The sequence below is a fragment of the Petromyzon marinus genome, chromosome 80 (genome assembly GCF_048934315.1).
Source record: "Petromyzon marinus isolate PM22_M1 ecotype Great Lakes invasive population chromosome 80, UKy_Petmar_22M1.pri1.0, whole genome shotgun sequence".
Classification (NCBI taxonomy): Eukaryota; Metazoa; Chordata; class Hyperoartia; order Petromyzontiformes; family Petromyzontidae; genus Petromyzon; species Petromyzon marinus.
In genome coordinates, this window is record NC_133746.1 from 5,289,643 (window position 1) to 5,317,154 (window position 27,512).

At 47.1% G+C, this 27,512-nt stretch overlaps 1 protein-coding gene and 1 long non-coding RNA gene across 2 annotated transcripts; one reads left to right on the top strand and one right to left on the bottom strand.

Moving 5' to 3' along the window:
- Nucleotides 1-822: 822 nt before the first annotated feature.
- On the bottom strand, nt 823-3,902 carry LOC142905322 (E3 ubiquitin-protein ligase TRIM65-like). The gene is made up of 3 exons (XM_076057189.1): nt 3,510-3,902; nt 1,089-1,184; nt 823-909 (listed from the first exon to the last, which is right to left on the bottom strand). The coding sequence occupies exons 1-2, from the start codon at nt 3,896-3,898 to the stop codon at nt 1,175-1,177; spliced, it is 399 nt and encodes a 132-aa protein (XP_075913304.1). The 5' UTR covers nt 3,899-3,902; the 3' UTR covers nt 823-909; nt 1,089-1,174.
- LOC142907631 (uncharacterized) lies at nt 861-18,879 on the top strand. The gene is made up of 4 exons (XR_012931142.1): nt 861-937; nt 14,182-14,419; nt 15,413-15,435; nt 18,747-18,879. It is a non-coding gene; the product is annotated as an uncharacterized LOC142907631 (long non-coding RNA).
- Nucleotides 18,880-27,512: the final 8,633 nt, after the last annotated feature.

Here is a 27,512-nt window from a genome sequence, read left to right on the forward strand (position 1 = left end):
GCGCTAACCGCTACACTACCGCTCCCACTATACAGGTAGTCCCCGACTCATGACGGAGATGCATTATGACGACCCCATCGTAAGTCGAAAATATCATAAGTCGAAAATGGCCTAGCCCACCCAGGAGTTTTAAAGAATGGTGATAATTTAGCAAAACAGAGCAATTTACAGTACCGTACTGTATAAACTATATACGAGGTAAATTCTTAGCCTACCTATATGAACTGCAATTTCATAGAAAGTTTTTTTCAGAAAAAAATCCTATCTGCTATAAAAACTTTTAACATGCATTGAACGTATGTATCGTATCGTGGTAACTCTAAAATTAAATCGCTAAAGCTACGTTTCATACATGCATTGAACGTATCTTAACGTATTATATTCTACTGTACTCACCAAGATTCTGTCCGTCGTCTGCATACTTGAACGATGTTAGGTTGTTGATGGCTACATTAACTTAGTTGTCGGAAGAGGAGGATGGCGATGATAAAGTTACAGTATCGTACCTCGTACGCTGCTGCGTTTGCCTGCCGCGCGAAATAAAAAATATCTTACAATTTTGTCATATCGCTATCGCCATCGTAAGATCGAAATATCATTACACACAGATACACAGCTAACGTGGCTGAATGATCCAGACGCAAGTTTGTCTGCAGCTCGCGCGCGTGGCAGCACCTCGAGAAACTCCACGGGGTCCTCGGTCTCCTCCAGGCTGCGGATTCTGCCGAGCGCTTCTGTCAGGCCGCCCAGAGTCGCCCGACTCTTCTCAATCTCCCGGCAGATCCCCGAGAGCTTGAGGTCGCGCTCCTCGTCCACGGCCCGCAGCGCCGACTCCTTGTCCTCGGAGATGAGGCGCAGGAGCTCGTCGTAGCTGCCGCTCAGCCTCTCCTTTGTCTGCTCTGCTGCTGCCTGCGGTAGTGGTGATGGTGGCAGAGTTGTGAGTATCACGGCGGCTGTAAAATCGTTGATTCCTGAAAACAATGGAGACTACGTGGGTTTAATTTAACACGTAGCAGACTTTCACCGGCAATGTTGTTCTTAATAAAGTTTTGGGGGTTTATTTGTGAGTTGCACGGTGACCTACGCACCTCCACTCTGCCGGTCGAGTCCTCGAGGCTGCTCACGAACGAGGTTGCTGTTCCCTCTCTCTCACTCAGTCGATCTTTAACTGAGCTCAGCTGCCCCTGCAATGGCACCAGATCAGCTCCCGCTCAAAATTCAACCGAACCTTTCTTGATTACTCAATTGTTTAAACATCACTGTCGTTCTCAAGGGCAGAGCAGGCAGAAAAAGATGTTAAGATCTCAACGGCTGTGAAGTCAGACGAAGTGTTGTATATATGCCCTTTTCCAAAAATGTATATTAAGAGTGATTCTGCCAATATTTTGTTGTTGTAATAATTGATTGGGGTGTAGTGCGGGGATGCGAAAAGGCATCCCCCCCCTTGCCTCCTGCCTTGCCACACAAAAGGCAGCTGGAGGAAGTAGTCATAAAATGTACTTATAAAAAAACCCGGTGCAAGGGGGGGGGGGGCTAATGAGATTCTGGGGAAACCCCAACGACTTCAACGGCCAGAGAGACAACAAGAAAATGTAACACCCCGAACCATGAGGGAAGAGGGGGGGGGGGAACACAGCCGGACAAAGGTCAAAAGGACCCCCCCCCTTTCAGATGAATAATTGTGGAAGGTCGTAAAACCAGTCACTCTACTCTGAGGGGCAACTGAACAGCTGTTCCCATAGGCTGAGGGCAAATATTGGGAATTGCGGTCCCTTGTGAGGAGACGAGCCGAGGTGGAAGATTTTCAAATATAACGACGAGCAGAAACCACGCACATCAGTCTTGCTGCGGCAAGCTCCGGGGATGGGCTCCGCAATCGACCATGGATGACGAGGCTCGCAGAGTAGCGATGTGTCACCGAGTGTGAGTTTGGCGCTGACAGACGAAGCATCGCTAAAAGTTGTATTCTACATTGAGTTCCAGCTCCCACCAGCGGGAATGGAGGAGGTCGTGGGTTCGATCACGGGACGGCTCCGTCATAGTCCGCATGTACTTTGATGAGTGGGGCAGAACTTTAATGATCGCAGATATCTCCCGCAACTGGCTTTAAATCACAATACCTGTTATTGGCTGATCACAGTTAACCCACCACCCCCTCTGGTCTACACACCTGATTTTCTGAGTGACGACATCACATTTACCCACCTCTATTTAACACCGAAACAAGAGGAGGATTTATCCACAACTCTGGCTGTCGCCTGATGAGGCCGAGTTGTAATTACTGGCGAAACGTCACACGGATACTGGATTGTAAATGTTGCAGTGGGTTTACTCTCCAACACACAACCTTACTGATTGGCTGTGTCGGGTGATCGTGGCGGATTTAACGACACATTTATATTTAACAAAACAAAATAATAATAAACCTCTATGGATAACATTGGTCGCGAAAGCCGCTACTGCTACGTGCTGAATCACCTTTCACACAATATGCCCCGCTGAGACTGTATGGCTGTTACTCTTACGGAAAATTCAAGTCACCTTTGCGCTGTTGTTTTTTTACACGTTTTATCAGGGTCCTCTGGGTTTTCCCCTCCACACTAGAAAAATGGGCTAAAGAATATTTGGCTGCTGCTATTACTTTTCCACATCGTGCTAAGCGACTTGGCCGAGCTATCCATTTGTAACGGCCAAGTCGCTTCTGAAAAAGAGCTATATAGTTCAGTAATATAAAGTTATAAAAGGGCGTATTTAAGAAAAAACTACGTACACCAGAAAGCAGCTAAAACGCATCCCGGAACCCGGCCCACAACACCCAGAGACCTCTACACACAGCAGCAGTAGCCCTGTCCGGGGGGGAGGAGCACGGGGGCCCCCTCTTAAATTCCTATAGATGTAGCCACCCAGTCTTCCTCATGACCCTATTAGCTGTGTGATGTATTCTATTTTTATGCATCTGCTATGTTGATCGGGCATGTTTGTCTCCCATTACTTACTCATAACTCCTCCACGACCACCGCCGCTTAATAAACTATACCCCCGTGCGTGTGGTGCAACACAGAACACAACTTACACACGTGGTGGCGCTTTCCTCACACAAATCTGCCACTCAAAGCGCCATTATCACATTTAATAACGTAAAAAATGCGGACATTCTAAACAACGAGATACCAAAAATATATGTATTTACATATACTGCCTACAGTTTAAAATCTTTAAAAAGTACACATGGTCTCTGCCACTAACCATCTGCCAGGGTCGTCTCGCGTTCCAGCTTCACCCTGAACATATCCGAATGATCAACTTCACAGAGCCACTGCGCCTACCCCCATCAATCCTCGTCCTCTACCTCCCCCGTGTAATTCCACCTCAACAGGTAAATGTTGGACCCAGAGTTGAGGGTGATTATGGCGCGTGCAAAAGAGACGCCCCCCCCGCCCAAACGTCTCCCACCAGCTCGCGTGAACCTCGAGTCGCTGCTCGATTGGACCAGCGGTGCTGCCACTCACCCCCTTGTGTGCGCGCTCCTTCCGCACGGAGACGAGGTCATATGCTTTTCGTGCGCGTCCGTGCACTCCACGCACATCAACCGCGCGTCGGTCCTGCAGTAGAGGTCGAGGCCGTGGCCATGCCGGTCGCACCTCCTGCCCACGTTCGCCTCCTTGAACTTGTGCACGACGCTGGCTATGAAGACGTTCTTGTTGAGCCTCGGCTTGCGGTAGAAAACCTCGCGGCACTCCGGGCAGGTGAAGCCAACCTCTTCCGATTGCGCCGCAAAGTGACGCTCCACGCACGCCTTGCAGAACGTGTGGCCGCAGGGTAAACCCACGGGCATGTTGAACAACTCGAGACAGATGGAGCACGACAGGTCCCTTTCTTCACTCGATGCAGCAGCCATCGCACACGAGATGGGGGGGGGGTAATCGCACAGCCACCAGCGCTGCCAGGTCGGACTGAGGAAGATGAGGAAGTGCCTCTTCCTCTCTTGCCTCTGTATCGAAAGAACTCCGAGGGTCCGCATCACATTTGGGATGAGGTTACACTGAATGGATGTTACTGTCCGTCTAAACTTCGCCTTTAAATACAGATCTTAGATCTCTTAGGGGACCTTTTTGTGTCATTTTCAAAAAAATATGAAAAATCAGAATAGCTTGATAATAGGTTTTTCCACCTTATTTTCTGGCAACAAAACAGCTGTGTTAAGATGTTAAAACACCAAACTGAAACCTTTTACAAGAAATCATGTCTGCATTAACCGCAATGCTTGTGGTCAGAATGCAAACCAAAAAAACATACTCTGGTAGTACTGTACATGCATTGTCCCTGAAAGTGATTGGTCCACACCAGAGACAGCTTTCTTTTTGTTGCCAGTTTTCGTGACTGCAGGGATCCATACTCTTTGGTTCTTTCGGTAAAGTCACGTAGGTATAATATAATTTATTTTAGGTATAAAATAATTTATTTTATTTTATAATATTTTATTTTATAATAATTTTAAAATAATTTATTTTATTTTATACCTACGTGACTTTACCGAAAGAACCAGAGTAATAATCGGTTGTTACCATTTCTGGCAATAGAATAGGAGTTGTTTTAAGATGTTCATACACCAAATATAAACCTTTTGTAAGGTATCATCGTCTGCATTCACCACACATACATGTGGGAAACATGCAAACAAGCATGCTCTGATAATATAAGCATTGTCTGTGAAAATGACTGGCCTACACCAGAGACAGCATTCTGCATGGCCTTGTCTCACCACAAGTCTTAGACAAGAGAATGCCAAAAGGCGAACAGTTACAAACGAATCAGATCACGCATAGCTCGGGTCGAGCAGTTATATCTTTGGGACCTTAAAGTGCAAATGATGGAATAGCGAACTGTTGAAAAGTGTAGAATGAAAACGACACCATGAGTGCATTGCTCAAAACACGACCGTACTCGTACGCAGCTTCCACATCTGCTGTAACACACAAACCACACTCCTACCGGGTAAGGCCCACTGAGTTATGTAGATCTTTTTCAGACGAGACCTGGCCACAAATGATAGCTCAACGAAGTGGCTTAGGGGGCCGTCCATAAATGACGTCACGCAATTTTGGACGATTTTTGACCCCCTCCCCCCCTTCGTCACACGGCGTCACAAAAAGTCAGACCCCCCTCAAATATGACGTCACAAAGCTCTGCCCCCCCCCCTCCCCAAATAATTAAACATGCTTCAAATCTCTTTAAACTATTGTCATTGTAGTGCGTATTTAACGTGGCGCTACACTCTGATGTTGTAGGAGAAAACATAAAAAGTATAATTAAGTAGAACGTGTCGTCTATATTTAAAGTTGCGCATTTTGATGTGACGTCATATTTCTCAAACCCCCCCCACCCTTGTCACACATCGTCACAAATGTCTGACCCCCCCCCCCAGGTGCGTGACGTCATTATGGACGGCCCCTTATCGTCGTGTTGACATTCACAGCGGTAGCTGAATGCTGTAAACGCGTTCATGAAACGCGGAGGGGAGAACCGGAAGGCCCGCAGAAAAATCCACGCGACCACTGGGAGAGAGAAATACAAACTCCAAATATACAGCAGGCTTCAGGGTCGGCATCGAGCCCACGACTTTCTGTATACCAGGCGAGGTAGTTAATATCTCCTGGCCACCGTGGCGCCCACGGCTATAACACACGGACAACATTGCCTCATTAGCACCTCGCCTGGCTTGTGCATGGCTTGTGCCAGGATAGGTGCACATTGAGTGTCACGTGAAGTGTCGAAGGTTCAGTGACAAGGAGGTCACTGGACAGACCCATGTACATGGTTTGAAGGAGATGACTATATATGTGTGTGTGTGTGTTCTGGAACACATTCAAAGCTCCCCCATTATAGCCTGAAACAGACTGGGAGCAAGTGCTGTTAGCGCGCACCTATTAAGGCCACTACTGTACGGAACATTAGGAAGTGGGTGGCCAGCATCACGCCCGACCGCCTTTGTCTCCCTAGTGGCGATGTTTACACATCGAACCAGGTATTCATTTGAGGCTGAGTCGACCTAGAGCAGGCCCAGGACCGGTTTAGATAATCGTCACTGGGTGTTGTTGGCCGTGAGCGGCAATCGAACTCGGATCGTCGGCGCTAACCGCTACACTACCATTCTCGATTTGAGGCTTTCGTGACTGCAAGGATCCATACTCTTTGGTTCTATTCGGTACAGTCACGTAGGTAAAAATAAAACAACAAAAATCACGACGTTTCGGCCACAACACAAGTACCCTTCATCAGGTGAAGAAACAGGACTGTCCAGAAGACAGCGCTTGAGTGGACACTGGCAAGCATGGGCCGCGTATTTTAAGCTGTGTGGGAGGAACAGAGCGCCTTGACAAAGGAGTTAACATATGAATTAGCATGTAACTGGGGGATTGGCATGATGTTGGTGTGAGGGATTAGCACCACGGAGAGCGACGAGCATGTAACTGGGGGACTAGCATGATGGTGTGAGGGATTAGCAGCAGTTTACATATCAACAGTAAGTAAGCATGTAACTGGGGGATTAGCATGATGTTAGTATGAGGGATTAGCGCCACGGAGAATTGATTGGTCCACACCCGAGACAGCTTTCTTTCAACTTCAAGGACAGTGCATACATTATCAGAGTTGTTGTTTTTGTTTGCGTTCCGACCGCAGGTATTGTGGTCAATGTAAACATGATTCCTTGTAAAAAAGGTGTCAGTTTTGTTGCCAGATAAAAGGGTAAAAAACCAATTATCATATTTTGTTACTGGCAAATGAGGTTTCCAATGGTGTAAATGCTTAACCCCGAGCTCTCATACTCTGATGGTGCATTGCCTTTGAGTTGTGCGCCTTTTGGCGTCTTCTGGTCCAACACCATGTGAGACGAGGCTCTAAAGAAAGCTGTCTCGGGTGTGGACCAATCAACTTCAAGGACAGTGCATACATTTTCAGAGTTGTTGTTTTTTGTTTGCGTTTCGACCGCAGGTATTGTGGTCAATGTAAACACGATTCCATGTAAAAAAGGTGTCAGTTGTGTTGCCAGATAAAAGGGTAAAAAACCAATTATCATGCTAATCCCCCAGTTACATGCTTACTTACTGTTGATATGTAAACTGCTCCTAATCCCTCACACCAACATCATGCCAATCCCCCAGTTACATGCTAATTCATATGTTAACTCCTTTGTCAAGGCGCTCTGTTCCTCCCACACAGCTTAAAAGACGCGGCCCATGCTTGGCAGTGTCCACTCCAGCGCTGTCTTCGGGACAGTCCTGTTTCTTCACCTGATGAAGGCTACTTGTGTTGTGGCCGAAACGTCGTGATTTTTGTTGTTTTATTTTTATTTATTTTTTATTTTTTATCGAATAGAACCAACGAGTACTACCGTTCTCCACCACCACACAGATCCACGCACACAGACACATGATTAAGCACGTGTCGTGACATGGAATGGGTCACTATGGCCCGTAGCGCTGGTTGCTGGCAAAGAAGGGGATCAGGCAGCCTGTTAACTGTCGTGACCATTGTGTCGTTACTCCCTTTACCTGTGAAGGCTGTACTAAATAGAGTGCCTTTTATTCGTAGTGTCTCTGAATGACTCAGTACACACGTAAAATAGCCTCACTCGACCGGTTTGTAAGAATGTTGACATTTTGCAATGCAGTTAGTGGTGAACTGTCCGTGTTTGCATTGCTTTACATAAACATCTTTTAAAGAGGACTTATTTACCCTGGGAAGTCACACCGACTCTAAAGGCTCATTTTCAGCAAAATTTTGGAATATCGAGAATAAGTCTTAAAAATTCGAATAAAAACAAGTTTCAAAGTGTGTGTAATTTTCTTCAATGAATTGTGCACTTTACAGCAAACATCTAAGTAAAATAAATCTGACCTTCCCTCACATGTTTTAAACCAGTCATGGGCCTCTCACCTAGGTCGACTCAGCCTCAAATGAGTACCTGGTGTGGTGTCTGAACATCGCCACTAGGGAGACAAAGGCGGCCAGGCGTGGTGTTGGCCACCCACCCCCTCGTGTGCCAGAGTGCCGGCCTTAGAGGTGCTCGCTAACAGTACTTGCCCCAACAGTGTGTGTAGGTTATACGGGGTGGGGGGGGGGTCTTTGTGTGTTGTTGTGGTGGTCTCACTCTGAATCAGTCGAGCGGCACTGTGTTTTCATCAGCTGCGTAACGATGCGTGGAAGCTACCTGGCCTGTCGCGCCATACAAAGTTCCGGGTCTTCTCAGCCACAGTCATGCCCCCCCCTTCTCTACGCTTGAAAGATACGGAGCCCTCTAAAGGAACATCTGCGCCGGTTTGAAACACTCATGTTATCCGGCCTACGATTCATCCTGGGTTTAACCATTGTGGATTATCTTAACCGGTCCTGGGCTTCCCCTAGGTCGACTCAGCCTCAAATGAGTACCTGGTGCAGTGTGTAACTTCGCCACTGGGGAGACAAAGGCGGCAAGGCGTGGTGCTGGCCACCCACCCCCTCGTGTGCCGTTGCGGCCTTCATAGGTGCTCACGAACAGCATTTGCCCCAACAGTTTGTTAAGGCTATACGGGGGATCTTTGTCTTTAAAGATAATCATGTTGGTGATTATGGTGGTGATAGTGATAATGATGGTGATTATGATCATGGTGATTAACGCGCTCATTGAGAAGATGGTGGTCAAAATGTTGGAAATTGTAATGCTGCTAATGTTGGAAGTGATGATGGTGGTGATTATGATGATCTTCGTGTTGTTGATGACATGATGGTGTTGATGTTGGCATTAGTGGTTATATTGGTGGTGATCGTGATGATACTGATACTGGTGAAGGTTGTGGTGATGATGATGATGATTGTGGTGGTGATTATGGTCGTTTTGATTACGATCGAGGTGGTGATGGCTTTGGTAGTGATTATGATGTTGGTGATGAGAGTCATAGGGGTGATGGTGATGATGATCATTTAGTGGTGATGGTGATGATGATTATTGTGGTCTCGATGGCGCTGATGATGATGGTGATAATGACGATCTTGGTGCTAATGGTGTTGATAATGATGATGATGGTAGCAGTGGTGATTCTACAGGTGCTGATGGTGAAAGTAATGCTGCTAATGATTGTGGTGATTGTGATGGTGGTTATGTCGTTGCAATTATATATATGGCAATTGGTGTTTCTTTGTCTAGGATGTAATTTTATAATTTAAGAACGAAACAGGATTTCTTCACAACTCTGGCTAGTTACCACTTGGCTGTGTCGGGTGGTGGCGGTTTTAACAATATTTACGCGATCTAACCCAATAACCTATATTAATGGATAATATTGGTCGCGAAAGTCTACGTGTTAAACTGAATAATGACAGTAACCCATTGGAAATCAGCTTCGTTTGTCAGCAACGCATGCAACGGAATGGTATAACACACTGTTAAACCACACACACGGGAACGGGAGTTCAATGCAAGCAAGGATTTTTTTTTGCTAAAAGCCAAAATACCAGTTGTTAATTTGCAACCGGTTGTTCGGTACAACTTATAATGCTGTTACGAAGGTATTGGAATTCATAAAAAATCTAAACGATCAGGAAATGTTATGTATGTAAAAGCAATCAGCGTAAAACAATTCGATATAAATAGGTCGTATGGAGTACCTGAGCCAGTATCCAAAATGATGAAAAGAGTTTAACACGTAGGCTTTCGCGACCAATATAATTCATAATAAAGGTTTTTGGGTTAGATTGCGTTATTTATAAATGTGTCGTAACCCTCCACCACCCGACACGGCCAATCAGCAAAAAAGTGTCACGTTGACAAAAGACAAATAATTCACTACTTTAGCCCACCGGTATGTTGAAGAGTGAATCCACAACATTTACAGTTTGAGTACGACGTTTCGCTGGTAAATACATCGAGCATCATCGGGCGAATTGCCAGGCGGGAAAAAAGTATTTGATCCCCTGCTGATTTTGTACGTTTGCCCACTGACAAAGAAATGATCAGTCTACAATTTTAATGGTAGGTTTATTTGAACAGTGAGAGACAGAATAGCAACAACAAAAATCCAGAAAAACGCCTGTCAAAAATGTTATGAATTGATTTGCATTTTAATGAGGGAAATAAGTACTTGACCCCTCTGCAAAACATGACTTAGTACTTGGTGGCAAAACCCTTGTTGGCAATCACAGAGGTCAGACGTTTCTTGTAGTTGGCCAGCAGGTTTTCACACATCTCAGGAGGGATTTTGTCCCACTCCTCTTTGCAGATCTTCTCCAAGTCATTAAGGTTTCGAGGTTGACGTTTGGCAACTCGAACCTTCAGCTCCCTCCACAGATTTTCTACGGGATTAAGGTCTGGAGACTGGCTTAGCCACTCCAGGACCTTAATGTGCTTCTTCTTGAGCCACTCCTTTGTTGCCTTGGCCGTGTGTTTTGGGTCATTGTCATGCTGGAATACCCATCCACGACCCATTTTCAATGCCCTGGCTGAGGGAAGGAGGTTCTCACCTAAGATTTGACGGTACATGGCCCCGTCCATCGTCCCTTTGATGCGGTGAAGTTGTCCTGTCCCCTTATCAGAAAAACACCACCAAAGCATAATGTTTCCACCTCCATGTTTGACGGTGGGGGTGGTGTTCTTGGGGTCATAAGCAGCATTCCTCCTCCAAACACGGCGAGTTGAGTTGATGCCAAATAGCTCCATTTTGGTCTCATCTGACCACAACACTTTCACCCAGTTGTCCTCTGAATCATTCAAATGTTCATTGGCAAACTTCAGACGGGCATGTATATGTGCTTTCTTGAGCAGGGGGACCTTGTGGGCGCTGCAAGATTTCAGTCCTTCCTGGCGTAGTGTGCTACCAATTGTTTTATTGGTGGCTATGGTCTCAGCTGCCTTGAGATCATTGACAAGATCCTCCCGTGTAGTTCTGGGCTGATTCCTCACCGTTCTCATGATCATTGCAACTCCACGAGGTGAGATCTTGCATGGAGCCCCAGGCCGAGGGAGATTGACAGTTCTTTTGTGTTTTTTCCATTTGCGAATAATCACACCAACTGTTGTCACCTTCTCACCAAGCTGCTTGGCAATGGTCTTGTAGCCCATTCCAGTCTTGTGTAGGTCTACAATCTTGTCCCTGACATCCTTGGAGAGCTCTTTGGTCTTGGCCATGGTGGAGAGTTTGGAATCTGATTGATTGATTGCTTCTGTGGACAGGTGTCTTTTATATAGGTAACAAGCTGAGATTAGCACTCCCTTTAAGAGTGTGCTCCTAATCTCAGCTCGTTACCTGTATAAAAGACGCCTGGGAGCCAGACATATTTCTGATTGAAAGGGGGTCAAATACTTATTTCCCTCATTAAAATGAAAATCAATTTATAACATTTTTGACATGCGTTTTTCTGGATTTTGTTGTTATTCTGTCTCTCACTGTTCAAATAAACCTACCATTACAATTATAGACTGATCATTTCTTTGTCAGTGGGCAAATGTACAAAATCAGCAGGGGATGAAATACTTTTTTCCCTCACTGTATACTCCCTGGCGTGGCCAGGCCCCACCTCCAGCCACACCTCCTTCTAGAACCTTCCAGCAGGTTCCCGGAGTTTCCCGACTAACCCTGCCTTTTATCTCTAACCTAGTTACGCCCCCCTTCTAGTTGGTTATTATATAACGCACCCATTCTCGTGATTATCCCTCCTGGTCAACAGATGGCACCCTATCATTACACAAATATCAGATCACTTATATCTCGTGTCAAGCAGTTATGTCTGTGGGATACCTTTTTGCCAATATCTGAAAATTACGAAATAAGTATCTATGTGGAGTTTGAACATGTTAACCCACCTGTTTTATTGCCAGAAAAGGGTAAACAGCTATTCTTATTGTGCATCAGTTGTGATACTTTTATTAAAGAGTGGAATTTCACACCAGCCCGGTATCCTTAGTCGCAGTGTGACGTGCGTCTGATAGTCTATTAACAGTTTCAAAATTTCGCACACCATTTGGATCAAAATAATTTAATGTAGCTGCTGCTCTGACATATACGTACGGTGTGAAAAAAGTTCAACGTACATACGTACCATTGCTCCACTCAAACGGGCAAACCAACCCATGGCTCGGGAAGCTGGAGGCAAACGTCACTTCTGTGTACGACTTTCAGAATCAGAATTTTAATTTTGCCTGGAGGAATCCGATGAGCTATGAAGCTCTTTGGCAGCCTTCCCCCGCGAAATAAGATTAACATACATTTCTACAGGCCAATCCGTTTCAAGGACAATGCATACATTATTATCAAAGCATATGTGTCTGCATCTTTTACCACAAGCATGTTTGGTTAATGTAGACTTAATGATGCCTCATTAAAGGTTTCAATCTGGTGTTTGAACATCTTAACATTGTTATTGGTGGAAAAGGGTAAAGCCAATTCTTTTTTTCCTATCATTAATGATTACGTTGTTTTGTCTGTACAAACATGTTTTTCAACCATTTTAAGAGTCATGTGTCCTACCTATGTGGCACAGATCTATCCCAATCAATAGAGGTGACTGTATGGGGACTGAAGCCTCCCACGGCCTTAAGGCATCAACATGCTCTCCTTCAAACCTTCAATATAGCTCAGATGGTTATTTTGTTAATTGGAAGAACCACGAACCGCCCACCAAGAAACAGTGGTCTAGTACGCTACTAACACATGTTGGTCGTATGGAGTACCTGAGCCATAAGCTTAAGGGAAAGGAGGGGGAATTTGAGGCAAGATGGTCACTTTGGGGGTGATTCCGCGCAGGCTCCATTTGGCAGCTTTGTCGCTGATTTTTCTCATTATTTTAGCCAGAGGGAAGTTGTGGCTTATTCTGGCGATGTGGTCAGTGGTACAGTGGAGCACAAGAAGCTGCTTCTCGATGAGAGACGATGGTGTGTTGGCTGATGGCCATGTTGTGGATGGTGGACATCCCACTCTATGACTTTCTGGTCGTGGTCACCTGACACTCTCCTCCTGATGTTAGCGGGCGCTATGCCAGATAGTGCATATAGGCAGGGAACAGGGGTGGCTCTCAGGTACCCTGTAATGATTCTACACGCATCATTTAGAGCAGTGTCGACATGTTTACTGTGTGTTGAGTGTCCCCAGGTGGAGAATTCATATTCAGCCACAGAGATACAAAGTGCGAAGGCGGCGGTGCGTAGATGGATGTGCTCCCCACTTTGAATGTACGAGCTTTTGCAGAATGTTGTTTCATGTATTGACCTTGGCTTTAGTATTTAAAGTGTGCTTTTTTGAAGCTGAATATACGATCCAGTGTTACCCAGAGGTACACCTGGTTACTCTGGCGTTCGAGGCTCGTCCTCCAGTGCCCTCTCCAAGATTTTCTCTGTGTCAGCATAGATAAACCGATGACATTCAGCAGGAAGCGGCTGATCGTTGGTCTAGATATTGAATTAAAGTCAGGCGAGCACACTGCCTTGTGGTAAGCCATTCTTTTGGGAACGATATCAACTTTTCGACCCGTTTAGTTCCACGTAGAAGCATCTGTTCTCTAGGAGACTATGAATGGTCTGGCTAAGATCTAGGTCGTCTGTCATGAGGTACAGTTTGTGGATCAAGATGCGGTGTTGAACAGTATTATATGCAGCTGATAAATGAACGCTGCGCTGGTGATCAAATTTTGTTGGAAGTCATCTTCGATGTGCTGTGTTAGGCTTAGAAGTTGGCCTGCACAGGATCGGCCGGGTCTGAAGTACAATTGGTCTCGTGAGATCTACCAGGGGTAAAATTCGTTGCAGAAGAATTCGTAGCGTTTGTAAGTGATGCTAAGGAGGGAGATTGGTCTATTGCGTTTTGGTGATGAAAGGTCTTTCCCTGGTTTGGGCAGAGCTATGACTCTTGCCTTCCTCAAGTGCCATTTCCTCTCCCTTAATTAAATACTCACCTTGCCCCTATCAGTGGCCCCCAGTCTTGTTTGGGGCAGTGGGCCTGTTTCCCCTCTTTCTACCGCCTGCTTTCTATCACCGGGTTAGCTCATGTGGACGGTTCAAGCACATGCTACAATGTGATGTCAAGGGGCCCCGTTATGGTTTTGTTAAAAAAAGTCACGTGTCTTAAGAATAGTGCCACTTTCCCAGTTTATTGGTGATAAAGGGCTCTCTGAATGGTATTTCTTTCAAATTCTTGTAATCACACGCCCTGGCAGGGATCGATGACCGGTGTGTGGCAGCGCATCGAAGGCAAGTTCACCCTGCATCAGATCGACTCTGGACGAGAACGAGAAGGCGGCTCTGGCTCATTTCGCTGACAAGGAGCGCGAGCTACCGTCCCCACATTGAGAAGAGCATCGACCCACCGCCAGCGCGAGATCAGCGAGCTTCCTGCACGCAGCCACTCGCATGTGCACCCTGGTTAGGCAGAGACACTCGCACACCTTCCTGCAGGTGAGCAGTGCATCCCCAGCGCCTACATTTGTCACAGAGCCCTCAGCAGCAGCAACATTAGCATCAGAGGGGCTCGCGGGTCACTCGGTGAGGGACCGATGCCTTGCTGTTCACCCGGCACAGAGGGATAGCTCGCAGCTTTACTCCAGCTGAGCGTTGTCCCCATGATTAATTAAACAATGAGGGTCAATCTAATAGCCACGCACAGAGTCCAGGGAAGGGAATAATCAGTGCAATAGCATGGCCCGCGGATGAATGATCGATGTGTTGGATCATGATTGGCTGTGTGTACACACGTGCCAACCTGATAAGTTGATTGAACATGCCTCCCTCACTGCGGGGGTGCGCATGATGGATTCCATGAGCTATGCAGGGTGAGAAGATCATGAGCTGCTGATGACTGCCTTAGACTGCTGTATAGAGGCAGAATTGTAGAGACAGTGAAGCTGTTATTATTTGCGACCCTATTAGGATATTCATGACCAGAATCCCTCCATGGAAGCCCATATTGCTTGAGTCTATGTCACGGATAATTCGAATCATCGATGAGAGATGTAAATCACTGCGGGTATGCCCGTGAGACAGAGACAAAGCTGCTGGGGACGATCCCATTTACCGTGGCTATTAGGATGGATAATTGGAGTAATCCGCAAGTAGTTGGAAATTACTAATTGTAGTTATTACATGAATAATAATATTCAATTGGTAAATTCCTCCTAACAGTCCTGTTCATTCGTGGCCTCCCACCACAAACGATTATTGAAGGTTGATGGATGGACTTATGGTGATTATGATGATGATTGATGGTGACAATTCCATACTCAGAAGTAATACATATCTGCCCCCTAGAGTTAGTGTTAGGCCCCTTGGGTTCATTATCCAAGGCTTGGCGTAATTCATTAGTCCTGGATCCCAAAGTGTGAACACGACTGATGGGAATTAATTAAGGTCGTATCACAGTCACAGAGTAACGCATCTCTTCCTCTCCCATAGGGATACCTGGAGGAGGCTCGCAGGTACAGACACATACCCCTCACGGAGCCATACACGACGTAGTGCTGTGTGTGATTATGCTGTGTGTGACGATGATGTGCGTGGAGCGTGGACTGTGTGTAATGGTGCTGTGTGTAATGAGTGGGCTGTGTGTGATGATGCTGTGTGTGACGATGCTGTGCGTGGAGCGTGGATTGTGTAATGGTGCTGTGTGTAATTGGTGCTGTGTGTGATGAGTGGGCTGTGAGTAATGATGCTGTGTGTGGAGCATGGACTGTGTAATGGTGCTGTGTGTAGTGAGTGGGCTGAGTGATTATGCTATGTGATGATGATATGTGCTGATGAAGCAGTTTGATGATACTATTTGATGATGATAATGATGATATATGTAATGTGTAATAATGATGCTATTTGTAATGTTGCATGATGATGATGCTGTGTGTGATACTACGTGATGCTGTGATGATCGGGTTTGTGTGTTCCAATGATCCTCAGAGCTATGTCGCCTGGAGTCTTGTACTCCTGGTAGGATCTCCCTTGGTGAAAAGGTCTGGAGGGGAGATTCCAGACAAATAACGATCCACTCTTCATTCTCTCTGTATCTGTCTTTGTATCTATATCGTGTTCCCGCTGCCTTGTGGGTAAGGCTGGGAAGACAAAGGCTAGGGGAGCACACCCTGAGATTAAAGCAACATGCTGGTGGCGCACGAAAGGTGGTCCTCCGATAGGCTGGAGCTCCGGGTAGCCTCCTAGAACTGTGGAAGAGTGCCAGTCGTCCTGGGTTCTCCCTTTGCCACTGGATTCCACCCTCTCGCAGTGAAGAGGTGCTGTTGGGACTTGCACACCCCCATCGGCACTATAAATATACTGTTTGCACAGGTATCCACTTCTGCCTCCGTGAATCCAGCATCTGGAAAAAAATGACAAAAGTCTGGCGGCGTTGGGTGTTGTGTCGACGGGAGCAGGTACACAGTCAATCAACAACCCCACATGGTGATAAGTCAATCAACAACCCCACATCAGACATATTTCGTCAGTGATGACGAGCATTAAGGAGGGAGGTGCAGTCTATCATCCATGCCCTGCAGAACGAGTGTCGGTGACGAAATACAATCCTATGCCGACAAAAACTATATGCACAACTTTTATGATGCAGTGAAATCCATCTACAGCCCAAGAAACTGCTCTGTCTCTCCCCTGAAATCGGTTGATGGCCTGACCCTCATCAAGGATGAGAAAAGGATCAAATAGAGATGGGCTGAACATTTCGAAGCCCTTCTCAACCAACCCTCCCCTGCAGACCACTCTGTTCTGGATGATCTACCAGACCGCCCCACTATCCAAGACTTGGATCTCTCACCGACCTTCGCAGAGGTTCAGTCAGAAGTAAAGTCTTTGAAAAACAACAAGACCCCAGGTCCTGACAGCATCTCTGCGGAGATCTTCAAACAAGGAGGTTACCTTTGCATTTAAGCACTACACCTCTTCATCACTCAAGTTTGGCAGCATGAAATCATCCCCCAGCAATGGCGGGATGCAAACATCATCACCATCTATAAAGGCAATGGTGATAAGTCAATGGAATTTCACTACTGGCTGTTTCTGGCAATGTCCTTGCCAAAGTAATGCTCCACAGACTGGTGCAGAGCATCACAGATGTGTGGTTTCAAGCGGAACAGGAGCACTGTAGACATGATTTTCACTTCACGACAGCTCCAGGAGAAGTGTCGGGAGCAGCACCAGGACTTAATTGATTTGTCAAAGGACTTCGACACAGTTAACAGTTAGTTTCTGTGGGACGTTTTCCTGAAGTTTGGCTGCCCAAGAAACTTTGTCAATATCCTGCGTCAATTTCATGAGGGGACGATGGCATGGGTGACCAGATGAGGCCAGGAGTCCGAGCCTTTCAAAGTGCTCACCAGTGTACGCCAGGGATGCGTCCTTGCTCCGGTACTCTTCAAATCTTCCTCCTGTGTGTCACCACGCTACTTTAGAAGATTATTGAGGATAGTGGTGTTGCAGTGGACTTCAAGATGGCTGGCAACCTTTTTAACATCAGGAGGCTCCGAGCAGTCATGAAAATACCATCCAAATCTGTCATCGAGCTGCAGTATGCTGATGACTGCGCGCTCATGGCCCACACACCAGAGACCCAGCAAGCTACCCTTGCAGCTGTTGCAAGTGTGTATGGCAGATTGGGTATCTCGATGAACATCACGAAGACTGAAGTAGTATGCCAGTGGGCATCTCATAATCTACCTTATCCCCACCCACCTTCACCGTCTTAGAGGATTTAACTATTGTGAGTGGTTTCTCAAAGTACCTGGGCAGCTTTCTGTCTGGCGACTGCAGCATTGAAAGGTAAGTACAAAACCAAGTAAAGCAGGCATCATCCTCTTTTGGCAGGCTCAGAAAAAGGGTATTCCAGAACAAGGACCTCAGCTTACATCCTTAAACATCTGCTTACCAGGCAGTGGTAATCACAACACCCCTTTACAGCTGCGAGACGTGGACGTTGTACAGTCACCACATCAGGATGCTTGAGACCTCCCATTTAGGTGTTTTCAATGCATCCTAGGGATAACCTGGCGTGACCGAGTACCCCATACTGAGACACTCTGCAAAACCAACTGCATCAGTATGGAGACTACGATCATCCAGCACCAACTCCGCTGGCTTGGTCACGTCATTAGGATGTCAAAGGAGCGTCTTCCACATAAGGGCCTGGATGGCCAGCTGCACCGAGGCCACTGCTCTATAGGAGTCCAGAAAAGGCGCTACAAGGACCAACTGAAGATGGCCATGAGAATGTGCAGCCTGAACCCTACCCAGCTGGAGGACACTGCTGCAGAACGCTCCATCAGCTCTGTCAGCAAGGAGTGTCGAAGCTCGAAGAGGACCGAAGTGAGCTACGGAAGAAGAATCGTCTTAAGACATATGAAGCCAGAACCATACCTAGACCTCCAATCAGCGACTTCACCTGCTCTGTCTGTAGCAGACGCTGTGGGTCACACAAACTCCCACAAATAGAGGCAGAGGAGGAAGGTCGTCATCGGATACGATGGACAACCCTGAAGAAGAAGATGCTGTTATGATGATGCTACGTGTGATGCTGTGTGATGATGCTATGTTATTCTGTGTGATGATGCTATGTGTGATGCTGTGTGATCATGCTATGTGTGATTTTGTGTAATGCTGTGTGATGATATGTGCGATGATGTGTGATGCTGTGTGATGCTGATGCTATGTGTGATGCTGTGTAATAGTGACAATGATATGTGATGCTGTGATGATGCTAGGTGTGATGTGTATTCTTTCCAAATTATTTTCACAGGAGAGAGAAGCCACAGCAATTTTTACCTCCAGCGCCCGCTTCACCAGACGCAACAACTATCCTGACTGTCGAAAGAGTAATGGGCAGACTCCTGACACTCTTTTGTGAGTTAATTAAAACTGACACAATGTGAGAGTGTGTGTTTTTGAGTGAGTATCTGTGTGTTCGTATGTGCTCGCTAACAGCACTTGCCTCAACAGTTTGTTAAGGCTATATGGGGGATCCTTTGTCTTTGTGTCTGTGAGTGAGTGAGCGATAGTGTAGTGGTTCGCCTGCTGTGCTACGAATCTGGCCACCGGATTTCGATTCCTGCTCATGATCAACACCAGTGACGATTGTCTGAACCAGTCCTGGGCCTCCCATAGGTGTACTCAGCCTCAAATGAGTACATGGTGCGGTATATAAACATCCCCACGAGGGAGACAAAGGCGGCCGGGAGTGGTGCTGGCCACCCACCCCCTTGTCTGCCATGCCAAGCTTCATACATCTACACGCTAACAGCACTTTGCCCAGACAATCTATATGGGGTATCTTTCTCTTTGGTTCAAGGTGTTAGCGTTTGTGGTAGTAATGGTGATGATTGTGGTAATGGTGTCTGTGGTCATGACGATGATCGTGGTGATAGTGTTGAAACTAAACCTGAACGTTTTTTTTTTAACCAGGTAAGGTCCAGTGAGATATATAGACATTGTTTTCAGAAGTGACCAGGCCACAAATGATAGCAGCCAAATTCTCTAAAACACAAGTTTCTAAATGTGGAGGGAAAATGTGGAGGACTCGGAGAAAAATCCATGCAACGATGAAGAGAGCATGCAAACTCCATATGTACAGGCGTCAGGGTCTGGATCGAACCAACTACCTCCTGTATACCAGGTGAGGTACATAAAATTTCACCACCGTGGCACCACCATGACGTTGTTCATAGTGATGAGGATAATGTTGATGGTTCTGGTGATGTTAAACATTGCGACTGGGAAGAGAAAGGTGGCTGGGCGTAGGGCTGACCACCTACCCCTTCGTGTGCTGTGCTGGCCTTCATAGGTGCTCACTAACAGCACTTGCTCTAAGAGTCTGTTAAAGGCCATAGGGGGGTCTTTGATCATTATTAATATGATGGTAATAATGATGGTGGTGATAGTGGTCAGAATGGTAGACCGCTGATGGTGTATGATTGCGATGATGGGAATGCTGGTGATGGTGATCATGGTGATTATGATAATGATGGCAATAACAGTGATAATTTAATAATAATAATTTACTTAATCATCCAGAACCACCACACTGAGTCGCCTGACTGTTTCTCGGAGAGTGATGCTACTTTTTTTGGGATTAAGATTATTTTAGCTATGTGACTCTGTGACGACTCAATACCCCTGATATAAAAAAGATAGCAGGACCTGACTATATTTCGCACTTGGTGATCAAAATATATATTGTGGTCAAGTATAGTGCCAAGGCTTTTTAGATTACTAGAAAAATGCATCCTGGAGTCTGCAACCACCACACCTGATCCTCCCGTGATTTTTTTTTGCTTGCGCCTGAGTGCCAACCAGCAGAAACTCCGATTTTTCTGTATTAAGCAGTATTTATTTCGTGCAAACCACACGTGTGTAGTGGCATAGGACGTCACTACTGTATAGGCCCGTACGAGGACTGGGGGTGCCTGGGGGGTACACGTGGTGGAGGACCCGGACCTTCCCAGAGGTGGGGGGAAGGGAGGCATGGCCTGGGCGGAGCCGGCTACGCCAGAGCGGTTATAAGGGGGGCGTGAAGGCAGGGCGGGGCTGTTCAACCCCGGAGTGAAGACGACATCATCGATCCTCAAGTCCCTGGGTCATCGTCTGGGACCAGGCAGCCCATTGCCTGCCTGGGTCACGCTGTATAGTGTTCCAGAGTGTTAGTGAGTTGAGGAAGGTGATCACCACCTTATGTACCGTGTTATATTCCTTACCGTTCTAATAAATAGTGTTGCCTCCGAATTGGGTGTGTGTGCACCTAATTCGAACCCACTACATTTGGTGTCAGAAGTTGCGGAAAAATAAATATTGCTAAGTGTTATCCTAAGGTAGTAAAATTAGCACGCAAATAAAAACTCACCTGGACGCCTTCGTACGACGAGGACGGCGTGACGACCATCCTTTGGACAGCCCCGGGGATGGCAGCCCCGGTGACAGACAGAGAGAGAGATGGCGCTGCACGTGGAGTGGCGGGACTGGCATCGCACCGCTGCTTCGCCACCATCGGGAACGGAGCGCCGGAGCCGCGGGGAGAGAACGCCGTAATCGCTGCGGGGGCTGGCAGGGGATGCCCAGAGGGCATGCGGGCACAGCGGTGGGGCCGCCATTCCGGCAGCTGGCGGGGGCGCTGTTCCCGCCAAAACGCCGTTCCCGCCGACGTCAACACCTGTGGTGGTGGAGCCCCACACGTTCGAGTGGCGGCGCCCCGTCTTCTGCTCGAGCGCGGGTGGCGGCTGCAGTCGCAAGAGGAGTCCGTGTTGGCGTGCAAGATTCTTCGGGGCATCCCGGCGCTCCACCCTGCCGGCCTCCGCTCTTCACAGCTTGCCAGGCGAGGCGTGACGCGACACTCACCGGCCCCTGTTGACACCTCTGACACCTCATCCATCTTGCGTGCGCCGGGTTGTGAGTTCGTGTTATTTTTTTATTGTTTTCCCGCTGGCCTGCGGGGCGTCCAATTGCTATTTAATAACTTTCCTCTGTCCGTGACGTTCGTGTCGGGTGTCTGCGTGTTACATTATTGGTTAATTACAGCATCGGGATTGTTATCTTAAGGAGCCAGTTGATTCATTCGGCTACGTGGGGGGTCTCGTGCTCCGTTAAGATCCAGTGAATTGCCGGGTTAATGAATTGTTGCCACTTTGGTTGCCATTGTGGAGTCACGAATTGTTTTTGGGTATACAGTATGGAGCTTCGCTCGTGAATGTTGTCAATGTGTGACTTTGCGAAACTTTGCTTGTGAGTGTTAATGTATGGTTTGTATGGAGCTTTGTTCGTGATTGTTAATGTATAGCTTGTGCTGTGATTGTTAACGATGTATGGACTGTATGGAGCATTGCTCGAGATGGTTGGCTTCATGCGGACTGCATATGCTGCATGTACTGTATTACTTAATCTGCCGATTCTTGGGGTTTGTGTATAGTTTTTTGGCTCTAAAATTTCGAATGCCTGAATCCCATGATTAATATTGAAGGGGATTTTCAAATGACAGGTTCAGTGTGTTACGTACTCACTGGTTGGTTCCTATCTGTTGTTGCTCGATACATGAAAAAAATAAGTTTTTTATGCGAGGATGCCCCTTAGGTTCTATGTAGATCAAGGGTGCTTGGGGCTGTAAATTGCCGCCACATTGCGTTGCTCTCTCAACTCGGTTGGTACAGCTGCATGCTGCAATGCGAGTCTCTGAGATGTGTACGGATACGGGATGTGAGGTGTATTGTTGTGACCATTGGGTATTCGGGATCGTCACAAATTGTGCGTACCTGTTCGACTTTGGATAAATTCAGTGGGGGATCCTAATTCTTATTGTATGTGTTGTGATGGTGTTAAATTGTGTGGGGGATGACTGCCTTGGGTTTTGGCTCTGACGTCATTGGCATGGAGCATTTAAATTGCAATGGTGACATGCTGCCAGTGATTTGGAATTGTGGTGCTGGCTGTCGAATATCTTGGGGCGCAGATGCTGACCAGGATGGCCCAGTGAGTGTTGCGTGTCTAAAACGAGAGTTGTGGTCCCATCATGCTATGGCTGATGGCTTGACCTGACAGCCCGGAGATTGAGACACTCCGTGGCATGTCTAGCCTAGTGGGCAGTTCGCTCACATGGCTCGGAGAGTGTGGTCCCGTCATGCTATGGCTAATGGCTTGACCTGACGGCCCGGAGATCGAGACACTCCGAGGTGCGTTTAAACAGTGGGCTGGAGATTCGTAGTGTTCGGGTGTAGTTGTCCCGTTACGTTGGGACTGTATCCCTCAGTTGTTAGGGTGCATGTTGTGCAGTGAGTGAGCGATGGGTCTTCTCAGCTCGGTCAGTACAGCTATATGCTGCGACGCGAGTCTTGGAGAGAGACTGGGTTATAATTCCCCCGATACGGCCGACGCGTGGGCGTCGGAAAGGCGGGAGATGCTACCGAGTGGCATGAAATGTCTGGGTTGGCCTTCAAGGGAGGGCTGCTAAGTTGTGCGAGCATGGGAAACCATGCGTGCAGCCGCCATTTTATGCGAGCCCGGAAAACCGTAGAGATGCGGTTCACGCGTGGAGCCGCCATTTTGTAGGAGCGCGTGAGGCCGCGGAGATGCGGATCACGTGTACGACCAAAATTTCGGCCAATTTTCACGCCGAAATATTTTCTTTAACTAAAATGCAGATCCTGGGGGCGTCCCTGAAGCGCAACTTCTTCGCCCCGGGACATGGGTTGGCTCTAACGCATGACGTCTCGACCCGGGATGTCGGAAGACGTCCACATTGGGGTGTGGGGGTGCGTGAGTACTAGGTAGTTCGTCTATCCTCGCTCTATCACCACCTAGTGGATGGAACGGTAGCTGGGGGTTGGGGAACCCTGCCATCCGTGTTGTATGGGTGAAGGTGTACATATTGGGTTTCGTCGCCATGTTGGTTGTGCATCCAACGCGTCTGAATTTGTTGTTATTTTTTTTCTCTTCTCTCGCGCCGGCCGGAATCCCCTCATCCCCACTACCCAGGGGCCGGGTGACTGTCGTGTCCGACGAGCCGAGGCGAATTTTCGTGGAGTGATGCCTCAGGAGGGTTTGTGTTTCTCGTCACAGGAGGCAGTATCTACCTGGCACCTTGGAGTCGCCGGTTGTGCCGACCGGTTGTGGACTGGGGGGGAGGGAGTGGAGCATGCGTCAGCTACTCCTGCTCCTCCTGTTCTTGACTCCTGGGGAGGGGCCGTGCCCTTTGGCCCACTTCTGGTTCCCCTGGGGGGCCTGGCCACATGGACTCGTGGAAGACTGGCTGCTCTACATGGCTCTCGCATGCCTTGCTCATTGCCTACGCCGTCGTTCCGATGGCCACACTCACATGTCGGTGCATGCGTGATTCTCACACGGGGAGGCTGTGCTGGAGAGCAAGCGGGTTAGCCAGTTTTCATGTATATTTGGTGTTGTTAATTCCCCGTTTTCCATGCGTTCCCCCCCTTTAACCCTCGTCGATTCTTTGTATATGAGGTGATGTATTTGTTATTGGTCGCCAGTTATTTATTGATGTTACTGGTTCGGAGGCACACCTATTCGATGTTTCACAGTTGTGTTACAGCCAGGACGGCTGTGTGTTTATACAGGGGAGGGTGATGTAGTGACATAGGACGTCACTACTGTATAGGCCCGTACGATGACTGGGGGTGCCTGGGGGGTCACATGGTGGAGGACCCGGACCTTCCCAGAAGTGGGGGAAAGGAGGGGTGGCCTGGGCAGAGCCGGCCACGCCAGAGCGGTTTTAAGGGGGGTGTGAAGGCAGAGCGGGGCTGTTCAACCCCGGAGTGAAGACGACATCATCGATCCTCAAGTCCCGGGTCATCGTCTGGGACCAGGCAGCCCGTTGCCTGCCTGGGTCACGCTGTATAGTGTTCCAGAGTGTTAGCGAGTTGAGGAAGGTGGTCACCATCTTATGTACAGTGTTATATTACTTACCGTTCTAACAAATAGTGTTGCCTCCAAGCTGGGTGTGTGTGCATCTAATTCGAACCCACTACACGTGTACCGCTCGTGTTGCAATCTTAGAGGTCACCGAGGCTCTCCACATCTAACTTTGACCTCACTGCGGTGTATAATTGTGTATCATCAGCATATTGATGGAACTTGATGTTACGTGGTCAGATGACATCAGCAAATAGAGAGACGTATATTCTTTCAGTCTTTCGGTAAAGCAACGTAGATAGAAAATAAAATAAAAAGAATAACAATTTCACGACATTTCGATAGCAATACAAGCAATTGTCTGCAGGTGAAAAAAGAGGGGGATTATTTTTTCTATTAATGTGGCTTTACCGAAAAACTCAAAGAATATGAATTCCTGCAGTCACGAAAGCTTTAAGTCAAGAGAGACGTATGTTGAAAATAGTAAGGGCCCGAGCGTGAACCCCTGTAGCATACCAACTAGGCACGGTATAGGCGATGACTGTTCGTCACCCAGCATGACGACCTGTGATCGACCATGTAGGTATAATTCAATCCACCCCAGTGCCATACCCAATACACCGAACATTGAACTTAGCCACCCGATGAGTATCTCATGGTTGATGGTGTTGAAGGCGACTGAGAGATCAGGGCCAACCAATGCTGCAGCGCACCGGTCATCCATGAGCTTGTAGAGGTCATCAGTGATCTTAAATAGAGCCATCTCTGTGCTGTGGAACTTCCGGTATGCCAACTGAAACAGATTGAATCTGCCTGTTGCAATAATGTGGGGAAGTAACCGCTTCAGACAAAGGTACTCTATGAACTTTTAAATCGTACTTAGGTTTGAGATTGAGCGATATTTAGTGGGGTCGCTAAGATTCAAGCCCGTTTTTATTTCAGCAGTGTTATCTGCACCATTTTGAACTGGTCTCGAAAACAGTCCTCACTGAACAAAATATTTTACAGTTGGACAATCAGCGGCACAAGCACGTCCGAGCATGATTTGAGAATCAACGTGTGGATGTAGTCGAGCAGCGATGTCTTATTTGGCAGCCGTGCAAAGAATATCAACACCTCTGCCACAGACGTTGGTGCCAGGGTCTCATGTTTTGCATTACGTCAAGATTTATCAAACTCAGATGGCAGACTAGGAGAATGCATTGCCTTCAATTTAGAAACTGCCAGATTAACCATCACTATTTTATTGGAGAAAGATTACACAAGTACTATGCATGGTCTCGGTTGACTAGTAAATGGGTGGTTGAAGTGCAGCAGATCGTTCATGACGCACCACAAAGCCGACTCAATAACGTGTAGAGCATAGAATGATCTGCAAGACTCAATAATGAGTCAGTTGGCAGCTTTGCAGGCGCCTCAGTGAGTCACAGAGTATCATTAGTGATCGCCTCTGGTGACAGCCAATTATTGCATCCTTTACCCATTCTCTTTGCACTTCTTCGGATGGGTACAGGTTCGTCAAGAACGGCAGTGATGTCAATACAAAAAAGTTGGACAGCCGACAAAATATCCAATCATAGATCAACTATATTTCGAGAAAATAGGTGTGCCGTTGCTGTTTGGGCTTGTCTTTGGCCATGTATGGTCTTGTGGAACCTGAATCTAGGTATAATATATCGATTATGTTTATTATCGATTCGACTGCCATGTTCAAATGTCTGCATTCTGCGACTGAGGATGCATACAAAACAATAGTATTCTGATGTCCGAATTTATGTTATTATTTCATCGAAGGTTAATCACTGTATGGATTAATTGGAAAGCGATCCATGGACAAGTAATCCCATCGGTTATTATTGGGTCACGTGAACTGCCTACATTTTGCAATTGGTTAATATCTGCATGATTGGTAATTCGGTTATAGTTAGTTTTTTGATCGCATCGGTCTGTTTAGTGTTACTTTTTGGGGTGGAAGGTGTCGATTTTCCTTCATCCTGAGTGACATAGGCCTGTGTGCCTCATGGCCAGCTCCTGGGTGCCATCTTGGCATGGAAGAAGTCAACCACGTCGGCCGAGTTTAGTTAGACTGTCACAAGATATGTGAGTTAGATAAGTAAATTTTTGTGTAACTAGGCGAACTTTCAAGTTAATGGGGCCCAGACCATGTTTAAAAATGCTAAGAGCACTGAGTGTCATTAGAGTTGTGTAACAAACAAACAAATCTAGCCTGAATTGTTACTTTGAATTGGTATAGTGAGAATCCGCACCTTCTCCATATGGATAGTTGATGCCAGGGAATTTGTACAGATGCTACGATAATTGGGTTTGAAAAGAGTATAGAGTACTTACCTGCACAAATGGAGACATGTGTGAGCATGTGGACTGCGGAGCCGACGAGCAACATGCCTCCCTATTGGCTGAAAGAGCGAACCTACGAATAATCTCACTTGCCATTGGTGGAGGGAGACGAATGACATCAGACATACCTCCCAACGCAGAACGTGAGATGTCGGAAGGTGTGCGCAGCAAATGGGAGATGAGGAGAGGTATGACGAGGGACGGGAGAAGAGTAGTGATTGCATAGAGAGAAACATGAGAGAGAGCGGGAAAAGAGAATTCAAGAGGATCGGAGAGGGCTCGTGGCGCTTTTGATGGTGAAAGTTCAGGTGAACGCACGCTGCAGAAGATAAAATCTTCTTACACCTTTTCAACAAACAACTTGACGGAGTCGTTACAGTGGTAGCAGCGGTGGGATCGACTACAAGATGTCTCATGCTGGTCGAGAAAGGAACCCCACTGAGACTCCAGGAGAAGATGGGTAGGCATCGGCAAGGTAAGGTAAAAAGCAACGAGCCTACCTTTACCCTACCTTTTACCCTTACCCCATACAGCTTACCCGATTACAGGGTAATTACTGGGGTACTACACATGAAAAAGGTTTATAACAGGTAAATGCGAGGTAGAGCGCTTTATTCATCTACATATATAAAAGGGAAATTTGTGAATATGTGTGTCTGTTCGAAATGTTTAGCATACTTCCCAACATGCAACAAACTTGAAGTTTGGCATGTTGGCAGCTTCCAGACTGTACACAATGCAAAAAGTATTAAAATAGACTTGTATTTTTTGGGGGTGGGGGAGGGGGCGCAATAATGGA

Excerpts from the sequence above, each read along its gene's own strand:
- LOC142905322 (XM_076057189.1), bottom strand. The coding sequence starts at position 3,898 with ATGGCTGCTGCATCGAGTGAAGAAAGGGACCTGTCGTGCTCCATCTGT.